Here is a 22764-nt window from a genome sequence, read left to right as displayed (position 1 = left end):
TTATTTCAATCAATGGTGACAAAGATGACAGAAATGCCTACATTGGTCTTAAAGAAACACATATATAGACACATACATACATACACACACATAGCCTGCATCTAGTCATTACCAGGAGACTGAGAAGCAAGGGGATACGTATGCACATATTTTATCTGGACCCTCACTGAGAACGCCATCGAAGAAGAATGCTGAGGAACATAAATATGACCAATGGGAGAATGCCAGGGGCTATGAGACCAAATGGACCAATGAAATTGGCTTACCTGCCTTTGGAAGCTCCTTTAATGTGTTTTTGAAAAAAACTAGGCAAGTATTAGGGCAATGAAAAGCATTCTACCAATGAAAAATATGGTGTGTGACTAGACTCTCAGTTTTCCAACTATGTTAAGAATATGGACTTCCAGGCCAAGCTGTCACAGGCACCAGGATTTTTGCTGCATAGCTTGACAAATGATTTCACCATCTGTGTACCAATTCTGAGCGAGCATATACCAATACCAGCCACATAGTGTATCTGTGGATTGTTTCCTTCCCCCATTTAGGAAGAGGCTCTGGAACTGTCTGAGATAATTAAACTAGGAAGACTGGAGAAGCAGACATTTATTTCTATTTGTGTCAGTTGCCTACTGTTGTAAAATGGTTGCACAGTAAAGAGAATTTCTTCAATGCCACCAGAAATTTAGTGGGAAAGCCAAGAAGTAATGCCTCTTCCACAACTAAAGAGTTTTAAAATATCACTTAAAAGTCATTTTAAAATGGGCAGAACCCATAGTTCCTACACAGTGTTTTTAAGAATCCACCTGTCTAGCATAAATATTCAATGGAGCATTGTGGAAATAAGATTCTTTATTCTAGATGTCAGGGACAGTGTTTGGAAACCTACCTAGAATAATGTGCACCATTTTGACAATCTAATATGGCTAGAGAGTTGGAGAACTTATTTAGGCTGAAGTGGGGAGAGTGGTGTAAATGGAAACTTAGAAATCATTGACAAAGAAATACATGGAAAATAAAAAGCAAAAGCGAAATGTCAGTTTCACCAAGCTGGACCTTAGCAAGTCAGTGAATATAAAAGGGCAACATGGCTTAAATTATAAGTCTCATAATGTCAAAAAATCTCTTTCCTATTGTAGTTAATTTAATATAGCTTTATGGATTTGGATGTACAAAGTAATGGGTAATAGAAAAATAAATATTTTTGTTTCAGTTTGGTGTTTCTGCTCAAAATCAAATGAACAAGAAAAAAGTTATGTTTTCAAGCCTGTCGAATTCCTCTTCCACCATGATCCACTGACCCTTGGTATGGCATGTCTGGCCTGGAAGAGAAGCAGATGTCATTCCAATAAGACCTCTGTTTCCTCGAACCTGCAACTCCATTCATCATTTTTGTCACATGCTGAGCACACATAGCCACTTGGACCAGACTCAAGGTCCCACAGCTTCTATGAATTCTAAAAAGATAAGCATACTATTTTATAAAATTGCTCAAACTGAAGCAACCTTGGAATCAAGAAATAGTGATGAACAATTACAACATTCATTCATTATTATTATTATTGCCAATCCAGGGATCTATGAGTTAATCAGTTACTCCCAAGATGATCCAGAATTCATTATCTCCCTTACAAACATTGTTTTTAAGTAAGATCCCCCTTAGTCAATATATTAGCCTTTCACCCCTATGTAAATAGGGGAGTAGTAAAACAGTGTGAAATCCTGCTCTTAATTTCTTTCACAGACAAGATGGAAATCAGCAGACTTTAGTCCTCACTCCAACGTGTATACCTCCAGTAAGACATTTAACTACCCTGTGCCTCATCTTCACCACTTATAAAGTGACTTACCATTGCTTAGCTTTCCTCCCTTCCCATTGCAGAGCAGTGGTTACATCTAGAAATGTGTCTAATGACCTTGCAAGAATGATGTGTACCATTCCAAAGAATTTTCCTTTTCTGTAAGGGTCAGCAAATAAATGATTGGCAAAGAAATAGCCCTTAGGACACATGGAAAGAAAGCCCTGCCATCTCATATTTGGTTTGAACAGATGACAAGCATGCCAATGTGCCTTGTAACAAGCCACTTAATATTTTATAGGTTAGTGGCTTCCAACAGCATCTAATATTGAATATTAGCCCAAACCCTTTTGGAAGAAGCAACAAAAAGTGGACGCTGATAAGCAGCAGGCAATTTCCTCTCAACTTGTGTTCACAAATGGCTTGTGAGTGTTACAATTCCAGCCTGGAAGATTGCTCAAATTCTGATCCTTTTGGGGAAGTGCATTCTTTCTGGACAGTAATGGCAACCCAGGCTGCAAGGCTGTGCAGATGGTATACAGAAAGAGGGAAGTCTGTTTCCATTGTGAGCTGAAATGCCCTGGCTTAGTAAGAAAGCTTTACCTTTCACCCTTCGGCTAAAGCTGGAATAGCCCTGATTTCCATTAAAAGATCCACTCATTTCCTTCTTAAACAGTACCACAAAGGAACATAGGGCCAGAGATTACTCACCAAGACACAATATACAGTACATCAATTTTCTTCATACATGGAATATTATGACAACTGATTAAAGTCTCAGGATTAGTCTGTTAAAGTGACCACAAGTTGATGTTTAATTTGAACTAGTTCATTTTCTTTTCATCCCTGTACCACCGTTCTGCAACCACAGTTTTAGTCTCCTTTTATTAAATTTACATATAAAAGAACTAACAACATAGTTAATGGAATAATTCATTGATTGCTATGGGGGTCTTATGGAAAATGATGGCATGGTATGCTATTGCAAATTAACCTCTGATAATCTAACACACACACACACTCAGTCCTCTGGCCCACAAGTCACTGCACTGTGCATGGCTGCTTAAATAAAGAAATCAGTAGCGTATGTTAGACTTCTCAACTCTATATTTTAAAATGTCTTTTGTCTTTAGCAAAGAAAACAGACCTCTACACAATCTCTTCATATCTCCATTTTCTGTCTCTGAAACACAGCTTACCATGAGCACATAAATATAATGCAGTGGCTCCTATGAAAGATGACAACTATCTAGCTATGGTCACCTTGAAGAACGGAGTAATTTATGATTTACAAGAAGCATCATATAGTCCAATAAAGACGTGGACTCTAGTTTCAGTATCGGGACTCCAGTGAACACTGATTGCTACAAAAGGTGACTCATCCTTTCTACCTTTACCACAAGCCACCAATGTCCCTCTAGAGACACATTTCTCTTTTTAAAGAGCCCTTTTGCATTCATTTGTAATTTTGAGGATATCATAGAGAGAGGGAGGAAAGAGACACTGGGTATCAGAAACAGGGGCTAGTGGTAAAAATACATATCATCAGAGGATCTTCTCCATCTTTCTCTGCAAGAGACCCTAATTCTGCCACATCCTCAGTTAATACAAGCCAAAAAAGGAAATGAACTAAGGGCTTGGGGAAGCATGGTGCATGACGCAGAGGAGAAATGCTTCATCCCAGACCTTGTAGTGGTTAAAATTGATCATCCTCTTTAAACTCTAAACACCTAACACATAGAAAATGATCTATTATTTCGACCATATTACAGAGTTCACCGGTAATCTACCAGGTCCCAAAGGTAGTCTTCTAACCTTCTCTTTCAAAATTCACTATAATAAATTTCTTAAAACCATTATGTATAAGGAATATGTTAGAAGAGTCATTCACTTTTGTAATTCAATAGTACTAATATCATTATAGTTCTCATAGCAACTACAACCTATACAATTCAGATATTCTTCACTAAGGCCGTTTAATAAATAAAACTCTTTGAATTTTCTTAAAGCAAATGGTTCTTTACATCTTCTGATTAAGAGCGTATTTGCCCATTTAATACATTTAGAAAAATAACCCCACTGCAAAATGTCATGGTTGGGATATTCAGCCATCTTGGAAACCAGTGATGTATTTCTATATAATTTTTGGTAGTTGCACATGTTTGGTTAGGTTTTTTTTTTCCCCTTTGGTTTCTTTTCTGTTGATTAAAATATTTAGAATGATTTTCAGATGTTGAGTGACTAAGAAGGCAGGAGCTTATGTCAATTGTTGAGCTCATTGGAGAGGGTAATATTCTTATGATGAGAGTTTCTAAATACAGAGTAGAAGCAAACACTGAATAGTTCTCTCTTCCTCTCCTCCACTCTTACTTCCCCTCTCCATCTCTCCTTCTAATTCTATAAAAAGGGAAAAAGTATCTTTGAAAATAAACCTGATGCTTTCTGTCTTTTAGTCCATTTTAGTTTCCAGGCTGGATTGAAATTCCTGGTGTGTCATGATATTAACTGTGTCCTTGCCAGAGGCCTGTAGAAATTGGATTCTTGGTGTATAACTCCCAACAAGATTTTCCCAGAAAAGCAAACTAGGGAGCACACTCATCTCCTGGGCTGTCAGAAGTAGCAATCTGCACTGATGCTTCTGACCAAAGATGGTCCAGTTAATTTTTGCCAGCACATTTGCAAAACAGAGTAGAATTTGTAAAGTGGTTCTAGTATCAATCCCCATGGCCACCCTCCCTACCCCTGACTCTGTTTAATACTTTTTAACAGGCACCAACTTCTATAATCCCAAGAAATTTAGGAAAACCAAGACATGTCTACAGAATGCCCACTAGAAAAACAAGTTAAGCATTTGTTAGAGGCTATGGAAAATGCTTTCTTCTCCCGTCTTCCCACCATCCACTCAAAAGGCTTTGCCTAGAGTTCTAACTGCTTGAATTCCTTACCAAGAATAACCTCTGAGCTGAAGTGTGAAAGAGTAAGCTATTAAGTCAACATCACACACTCGTATTCCTAGTCTCAAGGCTTTAAAGATCCCTAAACAAGAGAGATGTAAAACACAGGGAAGAGTCAAGGGTGCCAAGGAGGTTCTAACTGATCAAGAACTAAGATATTAAGGAGATAAAAATGCCTTCAGAGGATCTAAAAAATTTAACCAAAAAAAATGGGAATAGGGAAAATATTCAGTAGGTCCAGAGGTACAGCTGTTTGACTGAAATTTCATCAGTTATAGTAACACATTTAAAGAAAGCGTTTATCAAAAAGACTAGATGGGTTTGTCACCATACAACAGAGTTCAGTTTCTGGGCCCTGGACCAAAGCACTTTCATCAGGCTGATACAAACCCCAGGACCTAATGGCTAATCCGTATCCAATTTTCATTCAAAAATATTACCAGAATGTTAAAGAGAAAAGTATGAGGTATGTTCCATGAGGCATACAAAGTGGTGAATACTGGGCACCCATGTGCATGAAGATCCTGAATGCCTGGTAGAAAAAGGAGCATGAAAAAGAAGTGGAAATACTCTTCTTGCCTATATAACAGTCTTTCATAATCAGAGCCTTTCATAAAGGCTCATAATCAAACTTTCTTAGCCATTTGAACATTGAGCTGTACATAAGATGATCATATAATTTATCACCAAAACTAGTTTTGAAAATAAAAGAAGGCATTTTTGATTTAGGCAACAGGCAGAAAACAGGACTGACCCAAGTAAACAAGAATATATTCTTACCTTAGTTGTATGGCCATAGTCACTGAACAATCATCACGCATCTACTCAGAGAGAAAACTAATGTTCTTCACTATAAAAAAAAAAAATCTAGAAGCTTTTGAAAAAGAACAATCTCAATTCATTATTCAATAAACAAAATAATCTTCTAAAGACAGGAAAACTTAGAATGACATTGGTCTGTGCATCTTCCCAAAATAATTTGTTCAGCTCAAGGTTAGTAAGAAAAAGAAACTCCTACTGCTGTTGATAAAGCCATCTGTGCTTCAGAAACGGCTGACAGGTGTCTCCAGAAGCAGCAATCAAAAGTCATTAACAATCAAAATCATGACAATTAAATACAAGGATCTATCAGGGTCTTATTATCCAAATTGCAATGAAAAGAAAACCCTCTCTCTCAAAGAAAGGAGCAGTTACTTTACTTTCTAAGACTATTGGCTGTACTCTGCTAACAGGGTTCCCAAACCCTATTTCCTGAGTGATCTACAAGGAAAATAATAAGCAAAAGAAACACAGATGATAATTGGGAAAAAGCTAGAGTCTTCAAAACCTTTCAAAATCATATTCTTCTCTCATTGCAGATTTTCATCCAGAACACTTTTATAACTAAGGAAATATATTCTGGGAAGATTTGGCATTTTTAAAAGTTCAAAGTTGAAAGCACACATTCTATAAATAAATCTACAATGAAGTGCTAAAAGGTTTATTTCTCATTTCTTATTTCACAAACTAGGAACTAGGCATTAAAATATTGGGTCATAAAATGCTTAAAAAGTAGATTACTAGAAACTAATAGAACACATTATTATCTATTGAGCCAATGATGGGTCAAATGGCATTTTGAATTCTTTCAGAGAATATGAATATGACCTTCATGTATACCATTTACAGAAAGCAATTTTATTTACATTTTTAAATCCACATAAAGGTGAAAGATGATACTGCTGCAAAATGGAACATTTAATTTTTTGCCCCAAGGCATAACTAAGCTCTCCCAAGGTCAAATGTAGTACAAGACTGAAATGAAGCCAAACTCTCCTCCCTCATCTCCTGCCAAAGGATTTCCACTTTGGGCAGAAGTATTTTGGATCTACTTTTATTCTTCAGAAATAGATAAATTCCTAGATCTAATATAGAGGGAATAATTCTATAAAATATTTTATGGGCATTTTTCTTTACTTTTAGATTACATATCTAGAATAGAATGGAAATACCTATGCTAAGCTAGTTGAATGTTTGGACCTATTTTGAATATAAAGTATTAAACTAAGCAGATTTTTCGGTTTCTTAGTTTGTATCATTGTACAAAGACTTTACTTTTAAAAGAACATAGATTTGTATCTTCCTTTTATATTTGGTAAGCAAGATAGGACTCATGACAATAAATGCCATGGGAAAACTAGAGTTTACATGCCTTGCACATGCAGTTACGCCTTAGAAATAAACTCTAATCTTCTCTCCCCACCTCTTCCTGCCCAGACATGGCAAGTAATTCAAAAAAACATGTGTGTGATTTGTGAGAAAAGATACAGATGTTATGGATCATTTTAAAATCCACCACACATGACTGTGCGGGCTGTGTTTTATGTCCCGGTCTCACTTATTACCTTACCCTGAGGCCCAGGGATCATTTCTCATTTCTGTCAGGTCAATAGAAGCAGACTTCCTAAAAAGCTTGTGTCCCACGTGCCATCAGCAGAAGCTGGAGTCACAATCATCAGTATCAAGCTTGTATTTCTTAACTTTACATACCCATTTGATGGGAAGCCCTCAAAGAATAAAAACTAAATCTAATAAAAATACTAAACTATGGTAGCACCAATAGCAATTTTATGCACACCCTAGTTATCCAATAAGGTCTGCCCAAAGGAAGGGAGAAGGAAGAATTCTTTATTAAAATGGAAAGCAACATAGCAATTCTTTGAAAAACATATTAAAAGTGAGACTTATTCTCCTGCCTCTCACACACATATGCACACAATATGACATAGTAATTAAAAGCCCTGGCTCAAGAATAAGACTACCTGGCATGGAATCTTGCTACCTTGGACCAGATACACTCTCAATGCCTCAGCTTCCTCATCTATAAAATAGAGTATTATTAATTACATCACTGGAATTAGGACATTAACATTATAATATTAATGATATTAATAAGACCTTGCTAATATTAATAGTACCCACCATCTCATAGGGTGTATACTAAACTCCATGCTCAAGTCACCCACTTTCTCCTCATCACATCTTCTATTTTTGCTGTGAATTCAATGTCGACACTTGGTCATGTTCCTTGACATTATCTACCTGGTTGGAAGTTGGGTGATGGTCTTTAGAAGTATATCAGTCAGCTTTAGGATTGAGGCATGTGAATTTGCCTTTAAAGCCTCTCACTTTTTTTACTATTCCCTCAAGGAATATGGGGGTTGGGGGCATCAATCCATACAAATGCATCTGTCCACACATTAATTAAAGCCATTCTAATTGTAAAGGATTTCAATCAAGAATGCAAGGCAGGATTAAACATCTCAGGCTAAATCATTCACTTTTCATGCTTCCACACTTTAAAATATTTATTCAAGAGATGCAGATCTAAAAGTGGTAGCTCAGCTCATATCCACTAATACCAGATCTGCATTAGTTTGATAATAGCTACAGATTGTAGCTGCCTCTTTGGTGCAGCTGTTCATAATTCTGCCTTACTAAACCAACGGAAATAAGGTTTAAAATCTAACATGAGGCACTCATCATTCAATTACATATTTCTTGTGAAAGAGGCAAAAAATCTACCATGTTCTGCAAATTCTCCACATCAATAGCAATTAAGTTTCACATCAAGACCAGACAAATAGTACACTGACCATGCATGAATAACTTCCTTTCATTTGCAGTGGTTTGCATCTTTCTCTGCATTTAATTCTGTAACATAGTAAGTGATAGTGCCCTGGTGCAAGAAACTATTCACAAATGACTGGAAAAGATATGTGAGTAAAGGTATTTTATATTTTCAATTTCAGAGATTGTGTAGACAGCCCTATTACCAACACCACAGCTCCTCCAACAACCAATCACAAGGCATCATTCTGCAAATAGATTTTAGGATTAAACTTGAGATTAATTATGGCATTTTCATTTAAAATTGCTCAAACAGAAAATATAATGGGTCTTGTATAATCCAGCTCACGCTTTTAAGAACTTTCCATCAAGTATTGGGCAGCATCAGCAGTATATGTAACCAGTTGGTAAATCAGGGCATTGTTTCTGATTTAGAGGAGTTGTTAACAGGATAGCGCAATAGTCATTTTTATAAGGAAAATAAAAGTGTTACTATTCTAGTTAACCTTGGAGTGAAATGCGGAAGGAAACAGGTTTTGAAAATGTCACCATGGTTTTTGGCTGTATATAATTCTCAGTCCAAAAAGGCAAGAGAAAAAAAATGTTTCATTCCCCCGATAAAAATACACAGTAAGGAAAAAAGAAAATCATAATTGGACTTATGACATTTCTTAGAGATCCATAAACCAAGTAACAGAATAAATGAGAAAATGTAGTTTTTAATTTAAGTTTAGAGGAAGAAAAAAATAAGGACCTCAGATTTTTCCAAAATTTTCCCATGGGATTTGTTTCTAATAATTTAACTACATTCAGAAGTCTCATTTTTATGAAGTTCGATGCTGAAATTAAAACCTCTATCCATTTACTTATTTAAAAATGCATATAAAATAGCAACAGCAAACACCTTTAATATATTGTTGATCATTTTAAACAAAATAATGAAACCATGTGAGAGGGTTTTTTTCTTTCTCATTTGTGATTTCTTAGTGACCCATGGATCGCTTTGTAATCTGGTAAGTCAATAAATGCATCTTTCTTAAAATTTTGATCATGTACTTAGATGTTACCTTGGAATCTTTCAATCAGTTTCAAAAGAGGTCAAGTACATAAAAGAAGGGACAATCTTATGATTATCATATCAGTGCACTAATATGGACAATAAATTTCCATTACATTGTCAAACTCACTCAAAACAATCAAATATTTCACTGAACCATTTACAACTATTGATTGCACACCAAACCTGACTTTATATTCTTCCTATTTTAAATAGATGCAATATTTTACAAGGGCTTCACAAGTTAGAGATTGTGAATGTAAAGCAGTCCATTAATTTTATATAAGCTGTTTTATATACCTGTGGGCCTCTAATAACATCCAGCTACAAGGTTACAAGGAGAAGAATCATTTTCTAAAGTTCAGTTGGAGACGTTGGAGTATATATACATGACTAAAATTTCAGCTATCATGCCAGCAGTTTCTCTTTACCAAAATTGTTTTCATTTTATAGCTGAAAATACTGACATAAAGAGGACAACAGTGTAGTGTCAGGTACCAGATTCCTATCAAGGAAATGGTACTGCAAACCCAAGTTGGAATTCCAAAGCCAACAACTTATGAAAACAAAAGAATTTTTCACAATAATTTTCCATGAAATTCTTCAAAGAGGTAGATATATAGATATATTTTCAACCTTGCTCTGCTCTGTGTGTGTGTGTGATCTGTAAATTGAAAAGGCTCTTCTGAGCCAGTAAATTTTCTCCACGCCTTTCCATTATAATTTTTCTGGCAATAATCTCTTAGAGAAGGAAATCAGTGCCTCCTTCCTTTTAATCTGTGGTTTTCAATTACATTAAAATTCCTGTTGATTTGCACCATGGTATCTTTGTGTTGGCTCTGTACGGCCCTGTTATACTATGAGTAAATTCATGCATGATGGTGGTGTAGGGCCTTGCAGCTGTTTCTAGCCAGTTCTTTCTGCTCAGCTTCCGGCATCATACTGCACTTCACCGTAGTGTACACTTCCAGTGAGTGGTTAGCCTGGTCTTTTGTTCTTCTAAGTTAGTACAAGCTAATAAATGTCTTTTCCACTTTATTGGAATCTCTCTTTAAAGAGGCATGACTGTGGGGTCTGGTCTCACAGAGATAGTCCCTTAGGCCTGAGAAAAGTAAATTAAAAGGACATTTCTGTTAATATCAAAGCAGGCTTATTATTTCAATATAAGCACTTCCTTAATTTTCCTTTCTCAGCATGCTACATAAATATAAATAATAAGGCTCTCCACTGGATGTATGTTACATATATCTCACAGAGTTTAATTACAAAGCCTCTAAAAATGAAGACGGTGGGAGGAAATGATGCCAGTAGATCATATAGTCCTGGCACTGTGTTGGCTAGCTGTCTCTGACGACAAGGAAACACAGACACTCAGGTAATCACAATACACCATGAAAGGTTAGGCTCGAAGATAAAGAAAATCCAAGAGGGAGAACAGATATTATTACTTAAATGCCTGGGAGCTCGCAATTTTTAATTTGCTTCTCATTAATGTTATTATAATTATGATGATTTTACTGCAATGAATTAGAAGTTAGATTTTTTTTAATTGCCACATCGTATCTTCTCTGCAGGGATTGATTCACTGTAATAGGGGAGGAATGTGCCTGATGAAGATCAGGCACAAATACACACACACACATACACACTCCCCTCAGTTGACCCTGAGAACTATGGCATGGCAAGGAACTGGGAAGTCACCTGCGCAGGAATACAAGTTTCAGCCCAGCAGCTGCCCACCGGGGGCGTCGGGCAAGTTGTGTGTGGGAAGGACTGTGCCAGGGAGTACGAACTGCGGAAAGAGAAGTAAAACGCTTGCAATGCAGTAGGCAGGACCCTGGACAGTTCGGTGACCTCAGTGGGTGGAGGAGGGGCCTAGCCCCAGTCCTAGAAAACTGCAGCGGGCTGGCCTGCAGGCAAAGGGCCAGAATCTCGCTCCGAGGAGGGAGGCGGCGGGTCTCGCCAGGGCCTTAAGAGAATACCCGGGAGACGTGGCGCCCACACCTTCACTTCCCTTCCTGCTCAATTTCCGACCCCTCTTCGCCGCTAGATTCGTTCTCTTCTTGCGGGGCTTGCCTTTTTCCGAGCTGACTCCTCCTGTGGGTTGACGGCACTACCTGCCGGATCTCTGTTCCTTTAATACTGCGGGGATTGGCAAAATCGGGTGTCACGAAAGGATTGGCTCTTACACTAAGGCGAGAGAAACTGACAGAACTTCCCAGCCAACCTTCGCCTTTGACATAGACAACCCCTAGCGCCAACGCTCGGTACTATCTGGCTGACTTCTGGATCAAATTAACTGTGTGACAGCCGCCCAGGAGGAACTGCGCACACTTAAGTGACCGCAGTGTCCGCTCTAAAGCTCGCAGAGAGGCCTCGGGGGAACGTGCAACTGCGGCCGGAGCCAGGGGGCGAGGGAGGCAGGACAATGGTTGTGTGAGAGTGAGCATTTGGGGGGTTGTTTGTTGCTGTTTTGTGTTGGTGGTTGTTGTTTGGCAAGTAAATAAAGAGAGCCTCTCCCCGCCCCATCCTGGGCCTAATGATGATAAATTTCACGCTGCATCAGGCCCCACGCTGGTGAGCCTCACCGTGGAAAATAATGAGGCTGCGTCCCCATTCGTCTGCATTAAAGGCGAGCCAGGCACTTTCGATAGCAAATATATCGATTCCCTCGCCTGGGCCGCGGTTTGTCCTGCTCCCCGTGAATAATTACTGCTACTTTAGAAATTCGTAATAATTAGGACTCCCCCCAACCCCGCGCGCCGCTCTTTAAAGGCGCCTGATCCTGGAGAGCATATGGGTGGCTCCAGCCCTGGTCCCTGCAGGTGGGAGACGGGGCAGGAATCGCTTCTGGTGGCTTTATTCTTGTGAGAAAGTTGGTTTCCCTCTCCCTGCCTCGGTTTCCTTGTCTGCAGATGAGTCCTTCACATTACTAAAGACACTTCTAACTCTACATTACATGATTCACGTTTCTGTTTGGGGGGAGAGGTAGATCTGATGACAGTGAGAGGGCGTGGGGGCAGGAGAGGAGAAAGTGGGGGGAAGAAGGATTCGCCCCCCCCCGCTGCGTAAACTCTGTGATCACGTGACGCCACAACCGCAGAGGGGGCGGGGGAAGAGAGTGCAAACTAGAGGTTCTGACTTCAGGACACGTTGGGGACCTAGTGACAGCAGCGAGGTACTCCCGAATGACTGGGATAGGGCGGAGGGTTGTCACAGGCGCGACTGGGCCTTAGGGAGGCGCCTGCGGAAGCAGGGAGCGCTAACTCGACTTTAAGAAGAATTCGGCCCGAGCGGCGACGGGGGTGGGGGGGGCAAGCCGCGCTGTCACCACCGAGCGGGGCGGAGCCTGCGGCGCTGGCCGTGGTCCTGAGACTCGCTCTCGTGGCCCAGGCTTGCCCCTCGGCCCGCCGGCGCCCTGCTCCACCTCCTTGCCCGCGGCTTCTCTCCCGACAACTGCGGCCGTCCAACCTGCTGCCTCAGAAGCACCGAAACTCGACGAAAAGTTCCCCAGAAGCAATGCTTTGGTGTGGGGGCCCTGGGGCCCGGACGTGAGGGGGCTGCTCCTGTGTGTTCATAAACCCGTCTGGATTGCTCGAGGTCACCTGCGGCTAAAAGTAGACAATAAAGCACACGGCTGTGACTGCGGCGACTCCGGCTGGGAAACTTCCCGGGGCTCGAACCCTGCAGCTTTGGTCAGAGGACTGAGTTTCCGAGTCAAGGGTAGGAAGCCTACGTCGAAGAAAAGTTTTTCGTGTCTCACTATAGAAGACGACTTCAAATGAATGGCCTTTAAAATCAGTGGGTGGGGAGGGAGGCCCAAGACGCGAGGCGGGATGTGCGGGGAGGACGCCCCCTCCCTCCGGTGGCCCCCCTTTGCGCCCCTCCCCGCAGCTGCGGGATCCTTCCCGCCAGAACCCATTAGGGCAGCGGGGGCGACGGGCGAGGGGCGGCCGGAGGCAGGTTCAGCGGGGACGCGCAGAGCCCCCGCAAGCCAGTTTCTAAGGAAACACGCGGTTTTTCTAAGCAGCAATTTGTCTTATTGTGGGAGAAAGAAACAGTCCGAGAAAAGCCTTCTAGTTCTCCATTCTCATGCAGATGAGGCGATGCGCCCGGGCTGAGGCCTGTGTATCCTCCTCCCCATCGTCTTTCCGGCTTGAAAGAGTAAAACACCCTCATTAATTTCAAGGAAGAAGGAGCTGCGAAAGCTTTTCGCCAGCCGGGGCCCAGCGACGTGTGCTGCTCCCTAGCTGCTCCCGGGACTCCACCAGGCGCACCGCCCCAGCCACCCGCCGCCGACGCCGTCTCGCTTTCCACTCTCCAGGGCCCGGGACTAGGCGCCCAAGGAACTTTCTACAACAAAGGGCACCCAAAGCCAAGGAATTCTCTCCGCCCCCACCTCCATATCTCCCTTCACCCCCCACCTCCGTAGTAAATAAAATACATTAGGGAAAGTTGTTTACAGAAGAGGTAATTAGGTTTTCAGCCCGCAGCAGAGACGCGGCGTGCTCGTCCGAAGTTTAAACAACAGCCAGCAAACCCGCGAGGGCAGACGGCAAACTTGGAAAATGCGCAAACGCGCTCTTGGGCTCACAGAGGGGCTTGAAGAAGCCGCCAATATATATCATCTCAATAAAAAGCCGCTCTTGGAAAGCTTGCATAGTAATTGAGACGGGCGCTCTTTTCTGATCTGGGTTGGCATTTCCTCATCTCGAGCTGACAGAGCCAACTCAGGAAATTGCTGGTAATATTCATCTGGGGAGCACTTTCATTAAACGTAATTCATTCGACTTTCACAATAAATTGAGTGACATCCTTACAGCGGAACCTTTTTATCCTTGATTAAGTGCTTGCCAAGCTTTGGTTTCCCACTTTATTGTCACATTCCTTCAAGCGGAGTCGTCAACATGCCAATCGGCTGCAGAAAAATGCGCGCGCTTTGTTTACCAAGCTCTGGGAGGGGTTAGTGCTGACATGGAGAAAAAGAGCTGGTCGGGAACTTGACTAGCGGATAAATCAAGACTGCAACTTCCTGCAAACATGCGGCGGGACCAGACAAGTGGTGGCAAGCAGGATGCTGGGGGAGGCTAGAGCGCAGACCAGACTTGCGACTCTGCTGCCTGAAGCCGCTGACCCCACGGCTCCTGGCCGGCGGACTCCCTTTAATTAAAATGACCAGGACTGTTACGGTCTTAAAATGAGATCTGAAGCTCCTAAACGACGTAGTTGCCCAAAAGGATCTTTCCTGAATCGAATTAAAGCTAGGCACTTTCTTTAAAAAAAAAAAACTAAAAAATCAGAAAGAATGCACACTCCCTAACTTGCCACTTGAGAGCAAGTAAACTTTCAGGGCTTCCATCGACTTGCTTTTATGGGCAGAGGAGTGCAAGAAGAGGGTTTTCCTCATTCTCGGGATTCCCTTTTGACTCTTAACTACCCTCGCCTCTGCAGCCGAATTCTTTGAGGGCCGTTCAAACCCCGAATTCCAGGCGAAGCTGACAAGCACCTCCGTATTTCAGGACTGGGCAAATGGGAAAAGCATCCCCTTGCAAAAGCGTGGTTCCTTCATCCCCACTGCCCTCTACTCTACTCCCCACCCCCTATAAAATCAAAGAAGCCCAAGACAGAAAATTGCTTATTTGAAAAAGCAATATCCAAATGCTTTCATCACTCAAATGCCCTTTTGAAAATATTGTCGACGGTGGTTATTACCCTGACAATGCTGTCAATTTCTGTAGTCTGCAGAAAATCTTCCCTGGGATAGAAAAGTAGGACATTGGGCACCTATCTCAAAAAAAATCAACCAATTTCCCTGCCACCCGATATATTTTTCAGCCAGACAACATTAAGGGGGAAATAGCTGTCAACAATTCAAAGCCAAATAGAAATCAACCTCGTACAAAGAGGAGCCATGAATTTAATGGCTTTCCGAAAAAATACCGCTGAGAGAGTTGGAGCAATTCTGGTTCTCTCCTTCTAATACTGAAGGCAGTTTCCCTGAAGCTATCACTAGAAGGCCCCAGACCCAAATAATCCTCCTGGAAATGGGGCAGAAAGGCGACCCACCCAAGTGCTTCCCACACACCTGGGATAGCTGCTTTCCTGATCAATGGAGAGTTGAACATTTCATAAATGCCTGCAATAGTAGCAACTTCTCTGTCCCACAGAGCTCAGGAATACATCTTGGGACTGATGAGTTCTCCTGTGGTACTGCTGGGGCATGGGACCCTCTAAAATCTAGGTTTAATCCTATATCTGAAAGGCTAGTCTGAGGTAGAAGAGTTAAGAAATGTGGTACTGCCTCCAAGAACTAGCTCTAATAGAGAACCCTTAATATTTGCACTGTCAGGTGATTTATTTTATTTAGCTTATTTTCAGGAATAATCTCAAATGGATTGAAATTTTCAGTGGGCAGTTGGCTTAGTTTTCAAAGGATGAGTACACATGCCTAGTCCAAAGGATAGACATTGGTGGTCTCTCTAGCTCTGCTTTTCTCCCAGTTTCCATAATCTTTAATAGCCACCTTCATAATGAGTGGAATTCACCAAAATCCTCTGGCTTCTAACAGTGCAGATGTAGTGGTCCCATGGATGTATTAGTCACTCTTCAAACTCTGTTAAACAATAGAATAGAATTCATATTTTAAGAACACCCTAAATTTGAGGGAATAGATGGCTCAAAATGTTGTGGCATAAGGTTTAGAAAGGATTTTCAAATCTTGCCCATTTTGGTTAAAAAGGCAACTAAATAATTAGCAATTTAATTCCTAGCAGAACTGGCAGGAACTCTTCTCAATAAAATAGTGCTTTGGATGTGTGTCTGATCATAACAACATCATACATCCCTTTGTCAGATCCTCCACACTCTATTTCTGAGTAACTTTTTCATTGATGTGCTCAGAAAGGGTTCACTGTACTCAATTCTCTATCTCAGAATTACCACAGGTAAGCCCCCAAACAGAACACCACACTTTCTGTGGGGGACATTCTCCCTGTGCCCCGGCCTATCCTTCAGCATGGTCCCTATCCTTCAGCATGGTCCACTGAGAATAACTCAATTTAGGGCCCCCATTCTTAAGATTGAGATGAGAACCATATTTTTCTGGTTTATTCAGTGCATGCTTTCATTCAGTTAAAATGCTATAGTCCTGTTATCGCATTATATCATACTGACAATATCCTGGAATCGGTCCAGAACTGATAGGAAAATAAAGATTGCAGAAGTGTTTTTTTCTTTTTTAAATAAATATTGCTAAGCCATAGGCTCCTCAACTATTGAATCTAGACTTTTAAATCTTCAATACATAACATTCAATAAGCTGAGTATTTCCTTACCTTTATTTTTAAAAGATGGTTTACCCACCCCCCGTACATTTGTGGTTGGAGCTTGCCTTGTGCTGAATTTTTAGTATTCTAGCTAGTATGCTTTAATAGGTATTTTTTAGTATTCTAGCTAATATATTTAAAAGATAACTTTGCAAAAACACTTCATATTAGCTTCCCATTGAAGTACTAAAATAAGCTTCCAGTTTGAACTAGGACTGACCCATGTCTCAATAAACACAAAATACTCCACCTAGAACAAGCATTCAAAGAATCCTGGGCCAAGAAACATACTTTGAGAAGATTCACCCTAATAGAGGCAGGAGACTGGCTTTGTGTGGAGCATTGATCTGCTGGATAGACAGTTGTTTCTCATAAGAAATTCTTTTCAAGTTTAGGACCATTTAAGTTATTTCTCTACAGGTAGAAACCTAAATATTTCTGTATAGGAGATAACTAGACAAGCCTTACTCCCTGTACATAATGTGGTGATTACTCCTTGGCAAACATAACTGGGAATCCATGGGCTTAAAGGGAAAGGTGCACTGAGGTATCAGCTAAAAGACAAGGCATAAACAGAGTGTGTCAGTCACTTAACTAGTGGTGTGAGCTCATAAAGGCAAAAATTACTCATAAAATTCCTTCCTGGCTTATGTCAGTTGAAGGAAAAAATAAAACAATGGTTTTGCCACCCTTGCCTTCTTAGAGTGTAACTTAAGCAGCTCCTGACAATCTGTATGCATCTATTACAGGTTCTTGCAAAGGGCTGGGATCTTCTAGGGTGCAGCTACAATAAATGATCAATTCAGTTAACAGTATCTGGGGGGTAATGAAATAGATGAAGAAAGAAGTCTTGATCACTTTTTGATATGTTCATTGCCCTAGAGTTTTTTTTAATCAAGGCTTCCTGCTTCTTTATTTGCCTAAAACCATCCTAAAGTGACTGCCCAATTCAACCTTTGAAATCCATTTCTATGGTAAAAGTCAGCTTCCTGCTTTTCCAGGAAAACAGCTCGGAATTCTGCTGGCATATATCCATGGGATTACAATCCCTGGAAATACTGCCTTGGGTCACAGCCATCAGCCTTTTGTTTTTGTGGTGTGTGTGGTTTCTAATCCCCGACACACAAAACAACTTTAGATTGGAGAGAAAAGAATGGACTTCTAAATCGCCTTCTCTATTTTATTGTTCACATTTCGTATTGTTTTGAGTGAAATTGGAAAAATTGTCTCCTTTCTCTGTATTGCCAAAAGGCATTCAGGTAATGAAGTCTGTAACTAAACGGTAATTGAATCAGCATAATTTGCACACTGAATGGTTTTCAAATGCTCCCAGTTTACAATTAAAGGAGAATTAATGCGCTTGTTGTTGAGAACGCAGCGCATTAGAATAAATCCAGCACTGTTGTTGTAATGAGTGGAAAACGGTTTAACTGCCAACAAACACATTTAAAATTTAACACAACGTATTGATTTCACTTCTGCTTTTGATAGATTATTTTCTAGACTATCGAAATACTTGCTCCAAGCAATAAACTGCACCATAGCCGCGAGCCCTTGCCGTGCGTGTGAGCACAGCCCAAGGACGTCGGAACCGTCCTCAGGTTCAGGTCTGCGTAAAGGTACGCAGAGGGGAGGGGCAGGCGGGTTACGACGGTCAAGGGAATCGTTAATATTCCTACTCTGTCGCTTTCACTTTGCACTCCCTCCCCCATCTCTCAATAAAAAATCTCTGTATTTCTTCGGACCAAACTTTCTGCCCTCCATCTCTGGGCTCTCAATGTCAGTGGGCTTACTGGACACAGGTAGGGGCGAAAACGATTGAAGATGAGAAATGGTAAGGACTCTTTTTGCATTCCGTCTGCGTTCCAGCGGAGGAAGGCACAGACTTCGGTGACAGAGTCAGAAAGGCAGTTCTTTTGGATTGGCTGCCCCTGCTTTCACCTGTTTACCCCAAGGTGTCCTGTGGGCGAGGACACTGATGCGCAGCGCCCTCTGGCGTCCGCGGCTGCTACGGTCAGGCGATAAAGGTGCAAAGAAAGGCAACATTGAGGGTTCTTGCATCGAAGCTGAAATCTGTTAAATACACATATTCACACACACGCACACATATATACATGCTCACTCACACATAGAATTCACACAACTCGCAGTCCTGCAGTCACGCGCACCGAGGGCCAACGGCTAAAGAAACGCTGTCAATTGCAGGAATGGCAACACTTTCAGGCTTGTGGGCTCTGAAGCCCTTGGGATTGAGGTGCGCTAGCACCACCTCCAATCCCGTTTATCTAGCCCCACCAGAGAGCCCAGGCCGCTCTAACGCTCCTCACCCCTAGACAGAACACAATGAGCCCTCGGTGCGCTCCCCTGTCCAGGATAGGTTATGGGTGTCGATGCACTGAGCACAACTTCACCAACAGGGCAGAAGTGTCCCTGTCCCCCTACCCCAGAAGTCAGACTCGAGAAATCGCACTCTCCTTCTTGGCTCGGCGTGGTGCCGACAGCTCCCAGTTCACCACAACAAAGCGCTTTGCCCCAGCCCAATTCCAACAGTGTGCGAAGTCCAGACCTGGAAAACTCTGCTCGTGGAGGACGTGGACAACAGCTGTTTAGTATTCTCTCCCTGGCAACAAGGCCTGCCTTTCCCTAATAAGGGGCTAGGCACTGGATATGAGATTTAGTTATCTGGTGAACAGAAGAGGTCAAGAGGAGAGGGAGGTGGACATGTTTGCCGGAGTATCTCTAACCTAACTCTATCTGATTGCTTGCGGTATTCCTGATAGTTAAACTTATCCTGTCTGACTCTCTGCAAGGCAAAGAAAGTTGCCTGCATGTCTTTATGTGTCACATCTCCAAATTGGAAGAGTAGGTGGGTAGATTCACTTTCAAAGTCACAGACCTGGACAGACTTGTGCTTTCACCCACCGCCACCACCACCCTTATTTCCTTTAGTTTTAACTCTGGATGAACTACTGAGAGTCCCTCATAAAGCATCTGTCCCACTACCTCTTTGCGTCTGGGGTGTCTAGGGTGCCCTAGCCGCTGTCCAGAGTCACGCGCATGAGAGGGGAGACTGGAGCAAGAAATGGGGTTGAGTACCCCGGAAAATCCCGCAGGGATCCGGAGACCCGCTTGCCAAAGTTGTTCCAACACAGTCGCCAGGAACGCTGCTCTCGCTGAACAGGCGGCCTCACCCTCCTCCCGTGCGCCCCCAGATGCCTCGCCTCTTGGCCGGCGTGGAATTGCGGAGGCGCGGGACCCGCCGAGACTTACCAAGTAGACGGTGGGCTGCAGGAGGAGAAGCACGTACCAGCACGCAGCCTGCATCCTCCCGCGTATCAAACTTCCTTGGCGGTGCCTTCTCTGAGTCTTTGTTCCTTCAAAAACATAGATCCACCTGACATCCACTTTACAGAGCAAGGAGCGCTCTCAGCAGCCTAGATACAAATGAAATTAGACATCCCATGACCACGCGGGCAAGGTTAGGCTTTGCGACCAAGCGGGGACAGGGGTTGTGGCGGGGAGGAGGGAACAACAACAACAAAAAAAAAAAATCAGGAAGAGGGGTACGAAAAATTGAAAAGCAAGTAAATCCAGAGCCCGAGAACAGCAAGCGCGCGGTCCGCAGGCAGGAGGGCGGGCGGGCGGGAGGGCGAGGGGCTCCCTGCGCCCTGCGCTCCTCGGGTGCGAGTTCCCCGGCGGCGGAGCACACGGAGCCGCCGCGTGGAGGCTGGTTCGGAGCCCAGCCGTCTCCGGCAGTGAGACCTGCCCTAGTGTTTGATGGCCAGGCAGCTTGGACTAAAGGCGGCGGCTGGTTCTTCGCCAGCCCTGGCAGTGCTCACACACGTACACACCAGCAGAGAGAGATAGAGAGAAAGAGAGAGGGAAAGAGAGATTGAGCGAAGGGGCGCGGTGAGAGGAAGGGGTAGGTAGAACTGACCAGGATTAGGTGTTGAGTATCTCAACACGTTCAGTGAAGTGGGGGTGGGGAAAGAATGAAATTTGCATACAGGAAAGCAGGACTCAGTTTACCCATTCGAGCCTCCTGCCCACACAGATACACACATATACACACAATCACATCTCTAGTAGTACTTTTTTTTAGAGCTAAAGGGGCACAGCCAGTAGCCAACTTCTAGACTGGGAGCCTGCCCGGGGCTGTCGGGGTCACCTGCCAGACATGCTCTGTCCCCCAACCAGTGCCCCTGTCCGCCATCCCTCTCTCCTGCCCATCACCCCGCCCCAAGGTGTCCCCTCCGGGAACAGTGGAGGCGAAGGGTACCTACCGCGCAGGACTTGGGGCGAATCCGGCGAGCAAGGACCGCTCTGGGCAGGCTCCATGGAGAAGCTACTCGGGCCTGGAGTCTCCAGCGCCCCGGACGTGCCCTCCCAGGCGCTCCGTCTCCATGCTCCGCCGAGGACGAGGACAGGTCCGGCTGCCTCGTCCAGCCTTGGCGGAGTCGCCGTCCCAGTGCCCCGGTGGAGCTCAGGATTGGGTCGCAGGAGCCTAGGCTTGGCACAGTTGGACTAACGGCGCAGGAAACTTAAGAGACAAGAAAGGGAGGGGGGAGTAGAGGAGGAAAAAGAGGAAGAGAGAAAGGGAGGGAGAGAAAGAGGGAGAGAGACGCGAATGCGCCGGGCTGCTGCACCGGACAGACTGGGACTGCCAGCGCTGGCACTGGGACGAGCAATCCAGGGCTCCCAGCTTCCCACAGCTGCCTGAGGATGATAGAAATGACTTAAGGGGAGGAGACTAGGCAAGTCCTCCGGACTTGAACTTGAGAGATAAGACACTGGCCTCTCGGAAGGAAAAAAAATAACACACGACAGGCGCGAGCAGTCCGAGTTTCCGAGGGAGGGGTGGGGGCAGCGAGAATCTGGAGTCTGCGGGCACACGGAGCAACTGCACATCTAACCCGTGACGCTGAGAAGCCCAGGAGCCGCTCTCCAGTAGAGTCGCGGGCGCTGGCCCTGGAGCTGCCCGGCCACCCGGGGACGCTCTGGAGCGCGCTGGGTCTCCGGGCGCCGCGGCGATCGTGGTTTCTCCGCAGAGCCGCGGCTTGGCACGCCTACCTTCCTGACACGGGCATTTACATTGGCACTTGGGTGAATGATTCCTCCAAGACTAATTAATACCCCGTGTAAATAGATCCCGCTCTCAGGCTCTCGGTGGGTCGGGCCCCCTGGGAGAAGTAGCTCCTGCCCTGCCGAGTCTCCGGAGGCCGCGGCGCCCCCTCCTCGGGGCTGTAGGGAGGACCGCGAAGGCCGGAGGAGTGGCGGGGAGAGCAGCCGGGAGGTGTATAGGGTGGGGACCGGAGCGAGAGGGTGCAGGAAGCCCCTGCCGACTTCGGGCGCGGACGCTGGGAGCCTCGGACCTGTGGCTGCCCGGGCAGAGGCGGAGGTGCTGCGACTGCCAGCCATTCAGCACGCGACAGCCGAGAGGACTGGGCGACCTTGGGCTCTGGACTCCTCGCCGCCGACTGGGCCGAGCGTGAAGAGGGAGGAGGAGGATGGGGGGTGCTTCCAGCCGCTGCCACCTTTCTTGCTACGAACACCTCCCACTCAACCGGCGTCTCCCGGACTTGGCCTCTATGCTTGACCCTGGCTGTCTCTGTCTCTCTCAATCTCTCCCTTGATGTGTCTTTCAGTCTCGCTTTCTACAGATAGATAAATAGATATAGATACACACACACACACACACACACACACACACACACACCCTTTCTCTGTCATTCCTGTGGTCCATGTCTCTGTCCTTCAGCATCTTTCTGCCTCCCTCTGCCTCTCCGTGAGTCTCTCTCGGGTTTTCTGACTCTCTAGGTCTCCATCTCTATATCTCTACCCCACTCCCGCCATTCCCCTTCAAACCTTGTTCTTTTCTTCTCCCCTTCACCCTTTCCAGCTCACAACCACCAGACCAGCTTTGCCAGTACTCAGTGAGATCCCGGACCATGCCCTTCTGGTGCCTGCGGGGCTGCCAGGCTCTTCAGCATGCCCCAATTCAGGCCACAAGTCGGAGCCAGGCT

At 44.1% G+C, this 22764-nt stretch overlaps 1 protein-coding gene across 1 annotated transcript in view; it reads right to left on the bottom strand.

Annotated features, from left to right (window-relative positions):
* The window catches only part of NXPH1 (neurexophilin 1), a 292021-nt gene extending 269837 nt beyond the window's left edge, over positions 1-22184 (bottom strand). The window contains exons 1-2 of the mRNA XM_045564885.1: positions 21025-22184; positions 20012-20175 (exon numbers count right to left, since the gene is read on the bottom strand). Of these exons, the coding sequence (XP_045420841.1) occupies positions 20012-20065 (54 nt within the window). The 5' untranslated portion in view covers positions 20066-20175; positions 21025-22184. The remainder of the gene's footprint in view (positions 1-20011; positions 20176-21024) is intronic.
* Positions 22185-22764: the final 580 nt, after the last annotated feature.

This window comes from Lemur catta, chromosome 11, assembly GCF_020740605.2.
Source record: "Lemur catta isolate mLemCat1 chromosome 11, mLemCat1.pri, whole genome shotgun sequence".
Taxonomy (NCBI): Eukaryota; Metazoa; Chordata; class Mammalia; order Primates; family Lemuridae; genus Lemur; species Lemur catta.
This window is presented reverse-complemented; position numbering and strand designations above follow the sequence as displayed.